This window comes from Hipposideros armiger, unplaced genomic scaffold, assembly GCF_001890085.2.
Source record: "Hipposideros armiger isolate ML-2016 unplaced genomic scaffold, ASM189008v1 scaffold_746, whole genome shotgun sequence".
Taxonomy (NCBI): Eukaryota; Metazoa; Chordata; class Mammalia; order Chiroptera; family Hipposideridae; genus Hipposideros; species Hipposideros armiger.
This window is the reverse complement of record NW_017732096.1, coordinates 99714-118481: the sequence shown is the minus strand read 5'-3', so window position 1 is coordinate 118481 and position 18768 is coordinate 99714. Positions and strand designations below refer to the sequence as shown.

The window sequence follows — 18768 nt, the reverse complement described above, 5'->3', positions numbered from 1 at the left end:
TAAGTAGATATTTCAACTTCAAACCTCATTTGGGATTTTACATTGATTCTTAAGCATACTTTTGTTTTCTTCATTAGGCTTTCACATTTTAAAGTTTTTTTAAAAAAATCTATTTACTTATTGTCATCTTTTCTCCACATCTGTCTATTTACCATGTCACACAAAATGAATTATCTAACCGTAATCTCCTGGGTGTCAATATCTAGCTACAGAATAGAATTAAATCCCTTTTCCTCCCTATGACATTATTTCTAGAGGCCTCTTATCAGAGCAAATTCTCTTCTTTTCTTATTAAAGGTTGTGCTGTCAGGGAAACAATAGCTAGTCCTACACATGTGACTAATAAAAGCCAGGCATTTGATTAAAAGTGACTAGCATTAGAAATGTGAATTTCCATAATTATACTCTCCCGTCCACCCTTCCAAACAACTGAATGTTATCTAATAAAGGGTGCTATGAGAAATGCAAAAAAAAAAAAAATTAAAAAGATATTATTTTGTGACTAGTATGGAATATTGGGAGTTCAAAAACAAAACATACTTCTGTTTAGATGCATGATAACTTCTTAGATACCATAAAGCATAAGTCAAAATATATATGTTTAAAATTTACTTTTAGTAAATCTACTTTCAAAAAAAATAGACATACTCTATTCATGTCAGTAAAACCATGATTCACAAACTATCCATATGAAAGGCTTCAAAATGAAATGCCTGACAAAATTGAAATCATTGAGCTATATATAGTTTATATAGATTCTCTTGCATGAAATCCTCTCAGAGAGCCTATGAGAAAGATGAGTTTGATACCCTTATTTTATTAAAGAGGAAGCTAAGGATAGAGGGTGAGCTACAGACACAAAGGTACCCAGCTACCCAGTCATGGAGTTGAGAGTCAAACTTCAGATGTCTGAATCCATTGTCCATGTTTTTTCAACTACTAGGCCAAGCTACATCTCTTCATGGAAGCATGGGCAGATCCTAGCTTCTTAATAGCTAATTTAAAGCTACCACTATAAACTAGTTTTGCCACTATCTGTTATTCACCACCCTTACCGTTTCCTCTACCTACATTAATACACATCTACTTTAAAAATGCCGGAAGTGTATTAGACTATGTGCTAGGTCCTCTTGCTCTAATATCCGTTTGAGGCCACCTTGCAGGCTGCCCTGTAACCAAGTTGAGTGCATGCAAACCAAGGCAAACTTGGCAGTGGTGCAATGTAGCAGGCAGAGGGAGGCTCTGAGGTTGATTTTTACTTGGCTTCTCTCAGTTAGAGTGTCATGTGGACTCTTAGAGCCTGTGTATACTGGCTCTGAGGCCTCTATTGGGGCCTTCACAACAGAAATGAGGGGATGGACTTCTAAGCCTGGTGCTTGGAAGGAAGACAGGGCAGAGACTTATGTATCTACAGCCAATGAGAGCTGAGGGGGGGCAATGCCAGCAATAGAGAGATGCCTAGTGCTCCCAGAGAATACTGTGTGAGTCCAAAGAACTGATCACAGGTTCAGGCTGCAACTGTAGGAGGTCGGGTCAGCTTCAGACACCAGCCCCGAGCCCAGCATGTCCTGCCAGCACAATTCTGAACACTAGCCCTGGGCCAGGGAGTCCCTTGCCCTCAGGCAACTAAGACAGGTAGCCTCCTTTGCACACACCCAAATTCCATCTTAAGGAGCGAAGCTGGGAACGTGAGAGGATACATGAGAGCCAGAATTTTTATGCAAGGAAGACAAACACGACTTAAAGGAACCATGTGACTTTTTAAAGCAGACCAAACTTTTAATTACATAGAAAAAAAGTCAGTTTTTTACCTTCAATAAATAGCAAGTAGTGAGTAGGTTAATAATGATTAGTTATGGTCAAAGTAAAACAAGTTATTTTCTTTGCATACTCCAGATGCAGTACAAACTACACCTTGTCACACCTACACATTGGCATTCACTGAGCATCACTTTAGTTTCCCAGTCTCTCTATATGTATTATCTCATTTAATTCTCACGTAAGCCATGTAAGGGAGGAACCATTATAAACTCTATTTTATAGAAAAGGAAAATGAGGCATAGAGAGGTGAAGCAATTTACACAAGTTCACATCACTAGCAACATAGCTGGGACAGAAACGCTGCTGACTTAACTTGAATGTTTTTAATTTAAACATACTTAAAATATATCTTAGATGAATTGGGTTTTTGAAATTTGAAGATGTTCAAGCGGAAAACTGCTTAATAAAGAAAGCAGGGTCTGCTTGTGAAGAAGCATTTGCTTTCTAACTTGCATTTGAGATTTTAGACTTCAGGTAAACTTTAAAAGGAACTTAAGCCTAAAAGGAACAGTCAGAATTCTGTCAATTTTGATGGCAGTGAGGTCATAATACGTGTTCACAAGAAAGATACTTTCAGTACAATTAGAAGTAGAAGACCATTGGCTTCTCCCCTCAACTAAGAAGCCTCCAAGGCAGAAGTCTGCAAGCTATGGCTTTTGAGTTAATCAAGTCTTGGTTTAATTCCTCTTCAGCCACATAAAAGCTATGTAAATCAGTGACCACTCTGAGCTTGTTTCCATAAAGTTAACATGGCAACGTGTCAAATAAGGATTAAATGAGGCAACATTTGTAATATACCGGACATGGTGCCTGCCACACAGTTGGTGCTCAAAACTGTCAATCTGCATCTGCCTGTCCTTTATTTTTAGTGAATCCTAATATTATTCAGTTCTCTGTGGCTTACTACATATATAGTCAAACAATCACTTTAATTCCCAGATTTTGTTTTGATATTTATTGAAAGCAAATGTACACTTGCTGATTTAATACCAGGGGCTACAAAGGCCGAGCAAAAGAAATAATGTCCTGAGGTATATTTATCAAGTTTAGAAAATGCATTCACTTACCAGCTCACTAAATTCATTATTGCCTAGGTCAAGTCTTTCCAGCTGGGTCAGTTTGTGCATTGACCTATAACAGATGGAGAAAAATACCATTGTGAGGCAGTGCATGAAACATTACACCAAGACATTCCACCCATCCGCATGTCAGATTTACCTGGGTGTACAGTGCACAGAAATGGGGGTAGTTTTCAGCAAGACTTAAACTGCACGTATACAGTAATGTATGCAAACTGTCACCTGAAAGCCTTTAGTAGCTTACCATGTTCCCAAATACCAGTTTATAGTTGGAGTACAGCATTGGCTGCTTAAAACCAAAACCAAAACCAAAAACCTGGGAAGCTTGTGACACAGTAGGCGGTATAGGGAGGAGCCCCCACATCTATATTTTTAAGAGTCACCACAGGTATGGGAACCAATGGATGAAACCAATTCTTAGCAAAGCATTCTCAAACCCTACAAAACAGACACAATTTCATCACCAATCTTGTCATTTTGTCCTTCCCTAAATGAAAGTCTGTTATAGACAAACTGTTGTACTCAGTGTTTCCTACACATTGGCCTGGATGCTGCTACAGCTAAGAACAGTTGCAAAACCTTGGACAAGAGTTGCTGCAAAGGTTAGAGGTATCTTAGCACATGCTATGTGCACAAGCATTTCTCAAGCCGCTCTCAAGTACAGCATACAACATGAGAAGAGATAGTGTTTTCGTGAGTGTCAAATTTTTCTCTCTCCACCCACCTGAATGCTGTCCTTAAGTCCTGACTATACAGAAATCCTGGAGCCATAATTAACTCAAATCTTAGATATTTTAGTTCTTTCACCTTTAGAATGGATATAGCAATTTTCTTATGGGGGTTTTATGAAATATTACTATAATCCGATTAGGCACTGTCAGGCACTCAGAAATGCAAAAATGTGTGTGTATCTTCTCTTCACTCAGCAACTGTTATCAAAAGATTATGTACCATATAATCTTCTGGGGTCTGGGGTACAACAGTGAATAAGAGACAAAAACTACTGCCCAAAAGGACTTTGTGTGTGTGTGTGTGTGTGTGTGTGTGTTGGGGGGGTTGGCGGGGAGAGGTGTTATAATAAATAATTAAGTAAAATAAAAGAATATACTAGAAGGTTATATGTGCTATGGAGAGAACTTAAGCAGAGGAGGTAGATAGGAAGAATTCATATGGGGGATTACAATTTTTAATAGCGCGATCAGGTAAGGCCTTAGTCAGAGGATGAAATTTGAGCCAAGACTTAAAAGAAATAAAGGCGTATGCTAGTGCATACACTCGAAAGCAGGGACGTATTGCTTGCTTGAAGACATCCTAGGGGAGCAGTGTAGCCGAGACAGAGAGAGGGACAGAGAAAGAAAGGAGATGATAATGAGGACTTAGATAATATGGGGTCTTAATAGTCCAATATAGAGACTTTGGCTTTGATGAGTAAGATGGAGGGTCACTTAAAGGTTTTGATCAAAGGTATGACAGAAGTGGCTCATTTTAAAAGGATATCTGTGATGGCAGGTTTAGGGGAAATTTCCCAAGTTGTACTCAAACTGACTTCCAAAGGAGGAAAGGGCTGAGAGACCAAAGGAAGAGGCTGACAATTCCAGAATTAAACAGAGTTTATTAAAGGAACGTACAGACAGAAGTAGAGGCTTGGGTAGCAGCAAGGCCGTAGATCTCCACACCTGAAAGGGGCTGGAAAGCCTCAGAAATGGAGAAGTTTGTAGCCAAGTGGCACAGCATTTGTTAAGCGTTGTATACCCCAAGGCAGTAAACAACTTAATGGACAAACTTCTCTATGTAAGAACACTCCTTGCAGGTGATACTGGCCCACCCTCCTGGGTGGAACTGGAAATCATTGAGAGCAGCTTGCTTAAAATGAGGTGGGACATCAAGCACTAGAAACCATTTTGCCTAACAGCAGGCTTATGAATAGACTGAGGAGAATAATTTAGTGGAAGCTGAGAGTTCAAGTAGGAGGTTAATGGAATAAGCCAAATGAGAGGTAATGGCAGTTTGGACCAGGGTGGTCCAAATGGAGATGGTGAAAAGTGGTTGGATTGCAGATATATGTAAGATTAAAGTCAAGCGTTTTGTTGCTGAAATGGCTGTGTGGAATAAGGAAAAGTAGAATCAATTGTGACTAAAACTGCTTGGTCTGAGCAATTGATGGGTTGACAGGGTGGAGCAGGGTTTTGGGTAGATCAGAGGTTTGGTTTTCAACACTCTTCCCAACCTTCAAAAGACAACTATGTGAGGTGGGTTTTGTTAATTAGCCAGATGGGAGGAATCTTTTCACAATGTGCATGTATATCAAGTAATCATGATGTACACTTTAAATATCTGACAATTTTATTCGTCTGTTATGCCTTAATAAAGGTGAAGAAAAGAAATGTTAAATTTGCATTGTCTACTGCAAAGCCACTAGAGATCAAGCAAGAAGCTATCTACACAACTCCAGATTTCAGGGAAGAAGCCTAGGCAAGATAGATAATTTGAGCATGGGCAGCATAGAGATGGCATCAGGTCTAGAGAGTATGATATAAAGAGAATGAGGGTAGATGAGAAGAAAATAGGTCTAAGAGGATGAGCCAACAAAGAAGACTGAGAAGCATTATAGGAGACATAGGGATGTAGGCGAAAACCCAGAAAAGCGTGAAGTCCTGGAAGCCAAGTAAAGAAGGTATTTCCAGGTGGAGGAAGTGACAAATTGTAGCAAAGACAGCTGCTACGTTTGAGAACTGACCACTTGATTTAACAACATGGAGATTAGTGGTGAGTGAGAAAATCAGTCTTCTGTTTTGAGCCTTTTCTATTCAATATGCCTTTTGCCATACATCTCTCAATACTATGTATGCAAAGCCATCAATATAATTGATTTCCTATTATCTTTCAAATCTTAGGGTTATCAAGATGAAAGGCATTGTTCCTGTTTTTGTAAATAAAGCTTTATTGGAATGCAGGCATGCACATTTGTTAACATTTATGATTGTTTTGCACTGAAATAGCAGAATTGAATAGAGACAGAGGCCATATGGATCACAGAACCCGAAACAGTTCCTGTCTCTGAGGACCAGGTGTCACTCAGAGTTGAACACTGTTCTCTAGATGTGGGCTGACGAAGACCATATAGAAAGAAACTATTATTTTTTTATGTTTCTATTAGTGTAGTTTAAGTTTGATTTCTTTTGTGGGGATAGGTAACCTCTAGGTCACTACTAAGCCTTTTTCTTTTTCTAGTAGTTTTAGGCTACTGCTTTTGAAAACTTTAGTTCATAAATTCATACCTAGAAACTATACTGTAAATTTATAACATAGCTCCTCTACCATTCCTTTTCCAGTATTTTGAATGGGCAACATTTTTTTTTTCCTTTTGCTTGTTCTGGAATAAAAATGCTTTCCCATGAGGTTTTGTGAACTATTCCCTGAAGCTTAAGTTCTATTACTTAAAATATCATTTCTTCTATTTTAATTTTTATCTCAGTTTATTTTTATAATCCTAATTTTGATCATTGTTTAATTGTTATCACCAAAGTTTCCTTCCATCATTATATTTTTACTTCTGGTTTCGAAGTTGTCTTTCCAATATGACTTTTTACACCTTATAGCTTTAAAATTATGACATTTTAACTTTTGTTTTTGAAGATGTCATCCAATATTATTTCCTACATTTTACATCTTTCAAAATGACTGTCTTTACATAAAAGATTATAATATAATCTTTTATATTATAGATTTTATATTATATATAAAAGATTATATATAAAATCTTTATATATATATATAAAAAAAGATATAATCATTTTGTCAAATTGTCCAGAAAAAAACAAACAAAACAAAACAAAAACGTTCCTTTTAGATGAATGTATGTAAGAGGTTTGTAATTTCATCAGGATACCAGCAAGTAAAGCTTTGTCAGAAAAATAAAACAAAACTCATGACATTTTTATGTTAGTAGTATTTCTCTTGGGCCTTCATTCACTCACTTAGTTTATGCTTCTTATAGCAGGTCCCATGTGGACACTGGGGCTACAAAGATTGCTGGGGTTCAGGGTCTCTCAACCTCAGAACTACTGACATTTTGGACAGGTCACTTCTTTAATAACAGGCCTACATGAGCCTCGTAGGATATTTACCACATCTTATACAGTCTCTACTCTGAAGACTTATTTTCTAAATGGGAATGACCTTTAAACGACTAATTACTTCATAGGGTGATAAGTGCTAGGATAACAGTATGTACAGATTGCCATAGGGGTTTAAAAGAAGGAACACCTAACAGTTCTGTAATTAGGAAAAACGTTAAGAGAGGTGACATTTCAGCTGGGTTTTGAAGAACCTTGCTATATAAATCACATGGATTTGCACATATGAAAAGAAACAATGAAAATAATAAAAGAGTATAATATTAACATGTCTCCTTAAAGGACGTGAACGATTTTGGTCCAAAGAAACTCTAAAAATTCCCATTAGAGTTTGTTGCAGGACACCCCATTTTCCTACCCTCATGCCTGGCTAAGGGGGTTTCTGGGATGCCGCTCTCTTGTACACTATGGAATGCTGAGCAGCCTCCAAGGCCTCTCTCTACCCACCAGATATCAGTAGCACCCTCTGCAATTCTCACAACTAAAATACCTCCAGATATTTTCAAAATGTGCCTGGGGGCAAAGTCACTTTGAGTTGAGATCCACTTCAGGCCTAGAGAAATATTTCAGGATTTTATCTCCTCACTTTATTGATTGGGAGAGGGGTGAAATTCTTATCTCCATTTGTTTACCTCCTTACTATACGAGGTGGGCTCCCACGTGGTCTGTCCTTATGAATTCAAGCCAGTCTGCTGGACAAATGGACTCATTTGACTTAACACTTTCATCCTTACAGTAAATACATGCAGATCTGGGGCCTATCTTTCTATCCGCACAGGGATCCCACTGGTGTGATTTCCCTTTATGAATGACTGGCCTTGAACACATGATCACCACCACAGGTCAGCGAGCAAATATTAGGATGGATCACAAGTTTGGGCCACGTTCTCAGTCAGGAATGCTGACAATCTGATCTCTATCTAGCTGAACCAAATATTGTGGGATATAAAACTGAAAGCAACAAAAGAACAAGACAAACAAAGAAACAAAAACTCATAGACACCGACAATAGTTTAGTGGTTACCAGAGGGTAAGAGGGGAGGGCGGTGGTAGATGAGGGTAAAGGGGGTCAAATACATGGTGATGGAAGGACAACTGACTCTGGGTGGTAAACACACAATGTGATATACAGATGACGTATTACAGAATTGTACACCTGAAATCTATGTAACTTTACTAACCATTGTCACCCCAATAAACTTTAATTAAAAACAATATTGTGCTGATTATTTAGATTCATTTGTTAAGTTCATCTAGTTATCTAATGGAGCACATTCTAATAAAATGGTTGTATTAAATAATGTTTACCAACCTATGGTCATATTATATATGTAAAAATTGTAGAAATGTATAAAATTGCTATAATCGTTGTTCTTATCATTGCTGTTTCTTCTGCCTATAATATTCTTCCGATAAATCTCAGAGCTGGTACCTCTTTCTCATCTCAGTTCATAAGTTTCCTCCTAAGATAGTCCATCCCCACTACCCAAAATGGTCTTCTTCTTGCCTTCATTCTACATATATTTTTACCCTGTTTCATTTTCTTCTTAGCACTTACTGCTGAAAAATATCATATTTGTATTTGTTTGCGAAGTTTTTCTGCCCTGGTAGAATGAAGCTTCATGAAAGCAAGTCACTTGCCAATCTTATTCACAGCATAAATAGCTCAATCAGTGTTTGTTCAATGAAGATATTCATACATGCATGAATGAATGATTCTTTACCAGTGAGAAGTATGAATTCTAGAATATTTACAAAGACACACCACTCGATTTCTATCAGGCATCTACAATGAACAGTTGCCAGGGAGATATTCTGATAGACCTGCTAAATAAATACTGTCAAGAATATACATTAGCGCACATATTGCAGAATATGCACAATGGAGGAAGGCAGACAAAGCTGAGGTTTGCCAGTTCCTGGGTACCTAAATCTAGGGTAAGTTGACTTTCTGACATTTCCAACAATAATTTTTTTTAATTCAAATAATAAAAGAAACATTGGGTAAGTTTTTCACTTCTCTGAATATCTGAAATATAGCAACAAAACTATGTATGTAGAGTAGTTAAGGGCATGGAGTGTGGATTCAGGCTACCTGGGTTTGGATCCCAATTCTACCGCTAACTAGCTGTTGGAGTTTGAACAAATTTAAGCACATCTTTGCACTTCAGTTTTCTCATCTGTAATATGGGGATGCCAATAAGAATCCCTATATCATAGGGTTATTGTGATGATTAAAAAGTTATCATAGGTAATGCATATAGCTAGTACCTGACACATAGTAAGTGCTGTGGAAGAGTTAGTTATTAAAATACTTAGGAAAGGTTTGCAGAAGTTGGAAATAACTGAATTGTCTACATCAGAGTTTTCTAAAGTTCTCTTAAAGATTTATAGGTGTTGCTTGATTTAAAAAAAAAAAAATCCAGATGGCCAGTGAATTTTGGCAAAGCTCGCTGAAAAAATGTTAAATAGATTTCTTATTGGCAGGACTTCTTGGGTCAAATGTACAAATGTTCATTGTGATTCTCTAACAGATGGAAATAGTTTGGACTATTTCCTGTTTATGTGACCAAGAACATTTTTCTTTTCTTTTCTATAGTACATTTCTTAGACTAGGACCACACATGGAAAAACTTTTTTTTAAAGATGATGAATTTAAATTCTTGTCCATCCCAGTCCATGAAATCACATAGATGCTTAGTTATGAAAACACAGGCCTAGGTGTCTCCAGGTTTCTTATTGTGAGTATTTAAAAGTCTACTTGGAATTCTGATCTGTTAGAATTTTAGGTCACCTCAGCTCCCAATATTCACGTCAGGCTCTCCTTTCAGTTATGGCTGTTTTAGACATGACACCCTGGCCTGCCTTTTACAGTTGTCTTAAAGACCATGTTGTTTTGTGCTCTTTGGCATTATTCACTGAATCCTCAGTGAAGGGAAAAGCTCACTTCTCGGGAGAGGAGAATTGGTGACTTGCTCAAGTTCACACAGAAAGTCAGTGAGAGGGCTTACATAGAATCATTTCCCTTCCCAGCACAGGCCAGGCATCAACACCTGGCCTGATTTGTTTGGCTTGACCATTGTTTAAACCTGATTTTTTTAAAAAAATAAAATGTATGTGGTCTACAGCTCATTCTAGTCCTATAATGGGGGTCAGTAAACTTTTACTGTAAAGGGCCAGATAGAAAGTGTTCCAGGCTCTGCTGCCCATATGTTCTCTGTATGAACTACACAGCTCTGTCATTGTAGTCCAAAACGAGCCACAGATGATATGTGAACAAATGGCCATGGCTGTGTTCTAATAAAGTTTTGTTTACAAAAACATGAATGCCAGATTTGGACTATAAGCCATAGTTTCCCAACCCCTGGTCACACCAGTCCTTACACTCTTACATCTAGATGGCTTTATAGTTTTATGACACAAGCTTGGCCCCTAAAAATCTTTATGTTTTCAAACCCTTAAATACAGATACAAAAGATAAATTAAGGACTGAGGATATTTATTATTAGGGAATTCCCACTAGATAAGTATTTGTTATATACTATTTGAAATACTCATTTCTTTTAGGGCACAGTGTCTGGAATCCAGGAACATTTATTTTTAATATTGTAATTTGCTTGCATTTATGAATATTATTAAGTCCTTACTAGTATGCTATTACTTTATAGCATTTATCCAGTTGTAAAACTGAACAAAGGTTCCAGTTGGAACAGTGATGGAAAATAACGCCATAACCAGGTGCATCTGTCACTTTGATAAAATTATACAATCTATGATTTACTTTTTATCAGATTCAGAGGTTTTATGTATTTAAATGTACAATTACCTCTGAAACCATATAAAGTTGGCAGGACTGTTGTTTGCCCATAAATTCCCAGTGCAGTAACTTCAGTTTGCTGAGTCTCACATGGTTCTACAAATTTTTGGCATGGGCTTAAGCATTATTGGCTCATGCATTCCAGCTTTTAACTTGTCTTTCAAATGTGCTCAAATACTCTCTCTAATTAGTGACTATTCATGACACAAGGATAGAAAACTCATTCCTGCTGCTACTGTCCGATGCATCTTCCTTACTTAAGCTTAGAGTAAGAATACACCATCTTTCCACTTTCCTTCCTCTGTGTCCTATATTGAATGGACATTTGCATTTTAAAATTTAAACCTGCCAATTTTACCACATTATCATGTTATTCTTTTGTTGAGAATCTCTTTTTAAATAAAACTCATAAATTTTTGAAACAAATTGCTCTTTATAGCACAGGTACTAAACATTAGAATGCCCCAAAATTGACATTCTTTAAAATTGCAACTGCTAGCACACCTCATGTTAAAGAAACATCAACCTGTCATCTTTTAAAACTAGGAAAAATTAAAAATCTAGTGTCCAATGGCTGATAAAACATAATTTCTATTATCAAATGTTTTATATAAAAATTATCCCTTGATTATTATTATAGCTTTAACCAATGTCACAGATACGACTTTTATACACCACATCATTTCAAGTCAACTTCCCCCTAAGAACAACAGCATAAAACGCTAAACTGGCTTCCTGGAATCTTCCAGAAGGACATGTAATCAAACTAAACATCTATTATTTTGTCAAAAAATATTGTGAAGACTTGATTTTTTAGACAAGTTTGTTAATGTTTCTCAATTAAGATGTTCCTCCTTGCAGTATTTAAATTATTAGAATAAACATTTCAAATATATAATTTGCATCAAGCTGTCATATATTTTGAGTATTTGCTTTGGAAATACTTTTTTCCTTTTAAGTATTTAAAATTTAAAGGTTTACATTGATTTTGTGATGTCTTATTGGAAATCTTTCCTTTCCTCTAATCACTTATTTCCAACTGAATGCACAGCATGAAGAAAAGTTTCTGTATGAAGAAATACACTCACAAGTAACCTCTCAAGAATACTTCTAGTTGATATAGTAAGGCATACTCGTTCAGGGAGGCAGTTTAAAGTGACAAACAGAATCTTAAGAATAGCAATGGGATCTAAGACAAATTCTGCACTACGTCTTCTCAGCCTGAATTTCATTCCTCTCTATAGTCTTCTTGGGTTTATATCCAGAACCAATCATTCATTTACTCTATACATGAATTTTCCCACTGGCCAAACATTATTGTGCATTCCTAACTCAATAACAATGCAGCAAAGATATAATCTTACTTGTAAGGGTCTTTGAGTTCTTTGTGGTCAAAAGATGCCTTGTAAACAGGAACTATTGTATGACTATATTATCTGGGGATGGCTGTACTATGGGAATTGATAGCTCAATGCTTACACTGCAGCAGTCCAATCAAATGGTTATGAGAAACATAATCAGCTATGAAGATGCTCATTTTCACTAGAATATATTGCCACCTACATTATATGCTCGTGAAGACATTTTACATCTACTTAAAAAAATACTTCAGCAGAGTTAAGCTATTTTAAAACTTCTATAGATAACTGAATAGGGAACAACAACAAGATGTTTCTTTTCTAAGAGACTCCTTTAACACACTGGTACACACACATACACAGGTGTTTCAGGCACAGTGTTTATTCCTATACATTCTATAAAAATATATTACTTGTTACATTGGGATTTTTGAATACTAATTCATGTACTTCTACATAACTTTGAGCTTAGAATGTTGATCCTCTAACTGATGTATAATACAGATGCAACCTTGTGATGAAAATATCAGAGGATTTGAGTTTTAGAGGACAAAGGCCTTTGAAAATAATTGGCAAGGTAGCCATGGCTGGTTTCCCCCAGGCAACTGCAGTTTTCCTCCCCTTTCTTGCTGGACAGTAGTACTTGCCCTGCATCAGAAACTGGAGATGCCAGCTAGTCACTAGGCAAACGTCCATTGCAGCTAGGACATGAGCATGTGACTCGGTTCTGGACACTAGAAGATTCCAGGAAGCAGAATCTTCTGGGGGAGGGTCTCAGAAAGAATTTCTTTCTTGATTTAAAAGAGGGAGGGAGGTATGAGAACTTTATACCTGTCCTCCTTTTTGCTTTTTTCATGGTTGGATGAGAATGTGATGTTTGGAGTTGCAGTGGACACTATGCAACCATGAAGTATTAAGAACAAGTCCAAGGATGAGAGCCAACATACTGGGGATAGCAGTATTTAAAAAAAAGGGGGAAATCCCAGGCTTTTCATAAAATTATTAAGCTACTGAAAACCAACTCTGGAACCATTTACCTTGAAACTGTTATAGGCAACAATATACTTACTATTTAAAAAGTCACTTTTACTAAGAATTCTGTTTCCTATAGTCAAAAACATACTTCCGAACACATCCATTCTACTGCACTGTTAGGTACCTGTAAGAGTGTGTCACGTGGTTTGTTGGTGGCAGAGCTAAAGCAAAAATAGAGGTCTCTTGGGTCTCAGAAGAGCCTGATCTGAAACACCACACTTTTTCAAAGAAATTAATATCTTACTACTTGATAAATTAAGTATAAAGCATTTGTGATAGTGAGAGATAAAGTGCATTTTAAATAATTTTAAAAGAAATAGCAAACATATAGAAAAGTATTTGCATGGTTTTATATGTTAATCATAACATTAAGAAAAACATTTTTACAAATAATTTAGGGTTAAAAGTAGTTTATGTTTTTTTCCTTTCCATATTTGACTTTTCAATCTTCTAGTTTTCCATTTTAACAACTTCATTTGCAAAAACTATTGTGTGGATTTTGGTGTGATTTCTGATGTTTATATTTTCTGCTTTTGAGAAACCATGGCTGTGATTCTATATATATTTTGGTTCTTGTACTTTTTATTACTTTATAGTTTCAGAAATCAGGTAAATATGCTAATAATTTTCAGTCTCTATTCCTCTTCTCTTTTACATTTATTATATCTTCAAAGAAAATTATTTCACAAATCTTTTGCTCTAAGTTCAGTTTCTCTTTAAAATAATATTTCCATCAGACTCAAGTAGGTATTGTTATTTTATATAAAGTTATTGCTACAGATTCTTCCCTTGCCGTTGGAATGCTAAAGACTGCATTACTGGCATATTTTATAGTGTCTATCAATATGTGGAAATATAGTTAGATTTTATTTACTATTTGGAATGGTGTGTGCTTTCAGCTCTATAGGTTCATTTAAAATAGCGATTTAAGAACAATTTTTACTTAGTATAACTTTCTGGTTGGCTTTAACCAAGACTAATTTTTTTCCTGTGGATATAATTTGGCATAAAGATTATCATGCTAAAATATGACTATAACAATCAGCACTTAGGAGTTCTACAATGAAATATAATATGATAGCTATCAGAAATAATGGACTGTACAATAGAAATAACAATGGCAAGAAATCTACTCTAAATGAGATCATTTTGAAATGTGCCTATAATGAAAACTCATTTCAATCAAAGAACTGTAAGAGACACAGAAGTCTAGTTGCATTATTTCTCATGGATTATATTTATATAAAGTAAATCTGTCTTTAAAAGAGTCACATTCAACTATTCCTTCTGAACAGACACTCAAGAAAAATTACATTTCTGAACATGAATTTCCTTGAGGAAAGTTTGACTTTTTGTCAACATGACAAAACACTTAGCTAATTGCCCAAAGAGAAAGAAAAGTCTGTTTCTTCATATCATTGTTCTCATTGTGGACAAAATAGCAAGCTAATGATCTAAACTCTTTACTTTGTACTACACTGATACTTCGCTTTATACATTCTCTGTAAATTAAGCCTTTTAAATTTATTAACCAAGTAATTCTTTCATTAATGTAACTAACAGCTACTGAGCTACTTTGCTAGGCTAAGGGCTGTGACTAAGATGTGTGTGTTGCCTTCAGGTACCTCACAACCTACTGGAGTTGTCATAAAAATTTGTGATTAACAACAATAATAAATACTATGAGGTTTTTATGTGTGTGGCACTGATTCAAGGACTAGCAAAATGAACACAGTCCCTGTTCTGCCCTGAGGAAGCTTACATTCTATAAAAAAAATTAATAATTAAGTGATTATAAAAGTAATGTATTAATTCATTATGGATGGGATTCATACCACCTAGAAGATGGCAGAGTGCTATGAGAACTTGTAATTCAGATTTACAGATGATTTAGAGATGGCTTCATAACAGATAACATTGGAAGTAGGGCTTAAGAGACAAAGGGATCACTAGATGGAGGAGGCAGAAAAAAGAATTCCAAGCAAAGAAAAATGCACCAGTGTTCATCTAGGTATTAAAGTATTTGACATGTTCTGGAAATAGCAAAGTAATTTCTCACAAAGTTTTTGGCAACATAGTAGGGGTCAGAGAAGTTTTTTGCTTCCTTAACCTTAATGTCCCCAAAAGACAGAAAGTTCTTTTTCAAGAGAAATTCACTCATGGAGAAGACTGGTTCAGGGAATTATTTCCGTCAGGCTATAATACGCCCTGCTCCCAAGGTCAAACTGTACTGAACCTTCACACTGTGAGCAGGACCTCATTCTTAGGGACAGAGAGCCATCAGTGCCAAAATAGGGAGATGGAGTCCACTTTCCTTAGAAGGAAAGGAAGGACTGGGTGCCCCCGATAAAGCAATGGTAGAAAGAACTTGCCTCTTGCTTCCCTATTTGCTATTTTGATGAATGTTACTACTATTCTCTCTGTAGCCTAGAACAGAAACTTAGAAGCCATTCTAAATCTTTGTTTTGATCATCCTCCAAATTAGTAAGTTAGAAGCATCTGTTTATTCTGTCTCCAGTATATGTCTTGGATGTATGTTCTCTTTTCATTCCCTCTGCCTGGCTCAAATTTCAGAGATGGCTTCATATAAGGTAACATTGGATTTAGGGCTTAAGAGATGAAAAGTCCCTTAGTCCCTCTCTTAGCTAACTTATTTCTTAGTTTAGTCCCTGTTCCTTTTTTGACTATGGTAACCCAGGTCTTTGTAACAGCCTCTTCACTAGTCTGACTGCTCCCATTTTCATCTCCTTCCAATCCATACTTACCATTGTCATCAGAGTAATCCCCAAAATAACTTGGTCATGTCATTTCTGGGTTCAGATATCAAATTATTTCAGGAAAATGTGCAAGTTCCTCAACATTGCATTCAAGGAAACTTAATTTGACACCAACTTACATTTATGGTTTTATTGCCTGCAAAACTCCTGTACATATTATAATCTAGTCATAATGAGTCATTGATACTATTCTAAATAAGTAAGGAGGCCATGAGACTAAATTTAACTCTTTTAAATATATCTCAGAAGACTCCTCACATTAAAAGAAAATACAATTGAAGAATAATTGTATTTTTGTGAGAAGGGATTGTTAGGGAAAGTATTTGTTATGATTTCACCTCTTGAAAGAATATGATGTTATCAAGAAAATGTCATGTTTTATAGATAAAAAAAACCCAACAATAAATCTATTGATTTGTATGCAACAAATATGAAGTGTCTCATGTGAGCTGACCAGTAGAAAATAATCTTTAATAATCTGTTAGGGATGTGATGTACAACATGATGACTACAGTTAACCCTACTGTATGGTATATATGAAAGTTGTTAAGATAGTAAATTCTAAGTTTTCATCAGAAAGGAAAATTATTTTTAATGTTTTGTTTTCTTCTTTTTATTGCATCTATATGAGCTGATGGAAGCTAACTAAACTTATTGCAGTAATCATTTCACAGTATATAAGTCAAACCATTGTGCTGTACACCTTCAACTTATACAGTGATGTATGTCAATTATTCTCAATAAAACTGGCAAAACACTGAAGAAAAATAAAGCTTTGAAGAAAAAAAGTTTTGTTATAAATATAAAACACAATATATCCAAATAACAGGAAAATAAACTTTAAAATATTTATGTAAAGCAGCTTGTCCTAAAACATTGAAGAAGTAGTAGGTAGGGTCTGTTACTATTTCCCAATGTAAGAACTATTAAATTAGTTGTAGATTCTGAGTTTTACAATAAAGCCCTAGAGGTAATGGACTCTCTACTTGGTGACTTCTCTTCTAAATTTCATGTGATGTGTTCCTCTGAACCAATCAATACCATTGACTGTTCTCTCTCCATACCAGACTTATTAATAATATTGATTCTTAGTTAGAGCAGGGACTTTCAAATCATGATCTGCAGGCCAAATCTGACCCACTGACTGTTTTTATACGGTTTATAAATTAGGAATACTTCTTCTATTTTTAAATAGTTGAAAAAAAACAGAAGAAGGAGAATATGTCATGACATGTAAAAATGATATTAAATTCAAATTGCAGTATTCACGAATAAAGTTTTATTGAAACACAGCCATGCTCATTTGTTTATATATTGCCTTTGGCTGCTTTTGTGCTACAATGGCAGAGCAGTTGTGATGGAGAGCCCATGGCCTGCAAAGCCTAAAATAGTTACTATTTGGCATATTGCAGGAAAAAGTTTGCTGATCCCTGAGTTAAAGTGATACCTGTTATGCACTGAAGGTGTCCGTTCAAATTTATATGTTGAATTATACCACAATGTGATGGTATTAGGAGATGGGGTCTTGAAGAGGTAATTAGGTTTAATGAGGTCATGGGGGTGGAGTCCCCACAAAGGATTAGTGTCCTTATAAAGACAGGAAGAGAGACCAGACCTCCCTCTCTCTCTGCCATGTGAGGACACAGTAAGAAGGTGACATCTGCAAGCCAGGAAGAGGGTCCTTGCTAGGGAACAGAATGGTTGACACCTTAATCTTAGACCTCCCAGCCTCCAAAACTGTGAGAAATAAATTTCTGTTTTTTCAGCCACCCAGCCTGTGGTATTTTGTAATGGCAGCCTGAGTTGACTAATATAATACCTAAGAGTTGAAAACTTTAGGCTTGAGTAATTTTTTTAATTGGCTGCCCAGCGTCTGGCATCTTGGTAATTCCTGCTTTAGGGATCTTGCTAGGAGGCAAACCTTGCCTACTGAGAAAGGAAAAAGTCCCCCTGACAGCTGACAGCTGGTAGCTAGCCTGGTCACTGCCTCTTAGGCCATGGTATTTCCCTACTTATCATAAACAGTTTCACAAAATATCAACCTCAGCTGAGGACTCTTCATGGTCACAATGGAACAAAGCAAAAACAAGACAATTACAAAGTCATCCCTGAATAGAGATAAAAAACAAAGATCTTGTGCTTCTGTAACTGGGAGGGAGGGACTGCTGCTGCTTCTCCAACGGCAGCTCTAGCTCCTTTCCATTCCCCTGCTCTCATAGGTTAAAAATACTAAAATCTCCACTAAACACATGCCCAACTTTCAGAGAATACCCAATCCAGAAAAGACAACCTCATTCTTGAACCTTCTCCAAAAATCACCTACAATAAGGCCCTTCTAACTCCCGCTTTCTGAGATTCTCCATGGCTCTCCATGGTATGCAGCCTCCCTTGCTGCAGCAATGAATAAATATAACATCAGTGAGTAGGCGTACTTGGTGATCTTTGCCTACTGGATATCAATGTCACTTTTAGAAGCCAGATATCCGGTTTTCAAGCCTCTCAGGCATCAGTGAATTCAGCGCCCAGTCTATACTTGTTAAACACATGTTCATACTCGCCACAGTAGCTACCGGCTATGGAGGATTCATTATGGCCTGAGCAGCAGCAACAAAGGCAATAATAACAGAGAGAGCAGGCAGATGGTGCAGTGGCAGTGGTCAGGACCCAGTGCTGGCAGCATGCCAGTTCAAACAGTGGCATTCAGCACTCAGTGGTGGTGACAATGGCATTATACCACACTGTTCT

General features: G+C 36.5%; 1 protein-coding gene across 1 annotated transcript in view; it reads right to left on the bottom strand.

The window, feature by feature from the left end:
* The window catches only part of LRRC7 (leucine rich repeat containing 7), a gene marked incomplete at its 5' end in the record, with an annotated part of 273040 nt that overhangs the window by 158250 nt on the left and 96022 nt on the right, over positions 1 to 18768 (bottom strand). Inside the window, one exon of the mRNA XM_019628072.1 lies at positions 2889 to 2952. Within this exon, the coding sequence (XP_019483617.1) occupies positions 2889 to 2952 (64 nt within the window). The remainder of the gene's footprint in view (positions 1 to 2888; positions 2953 to 18768) is intronic.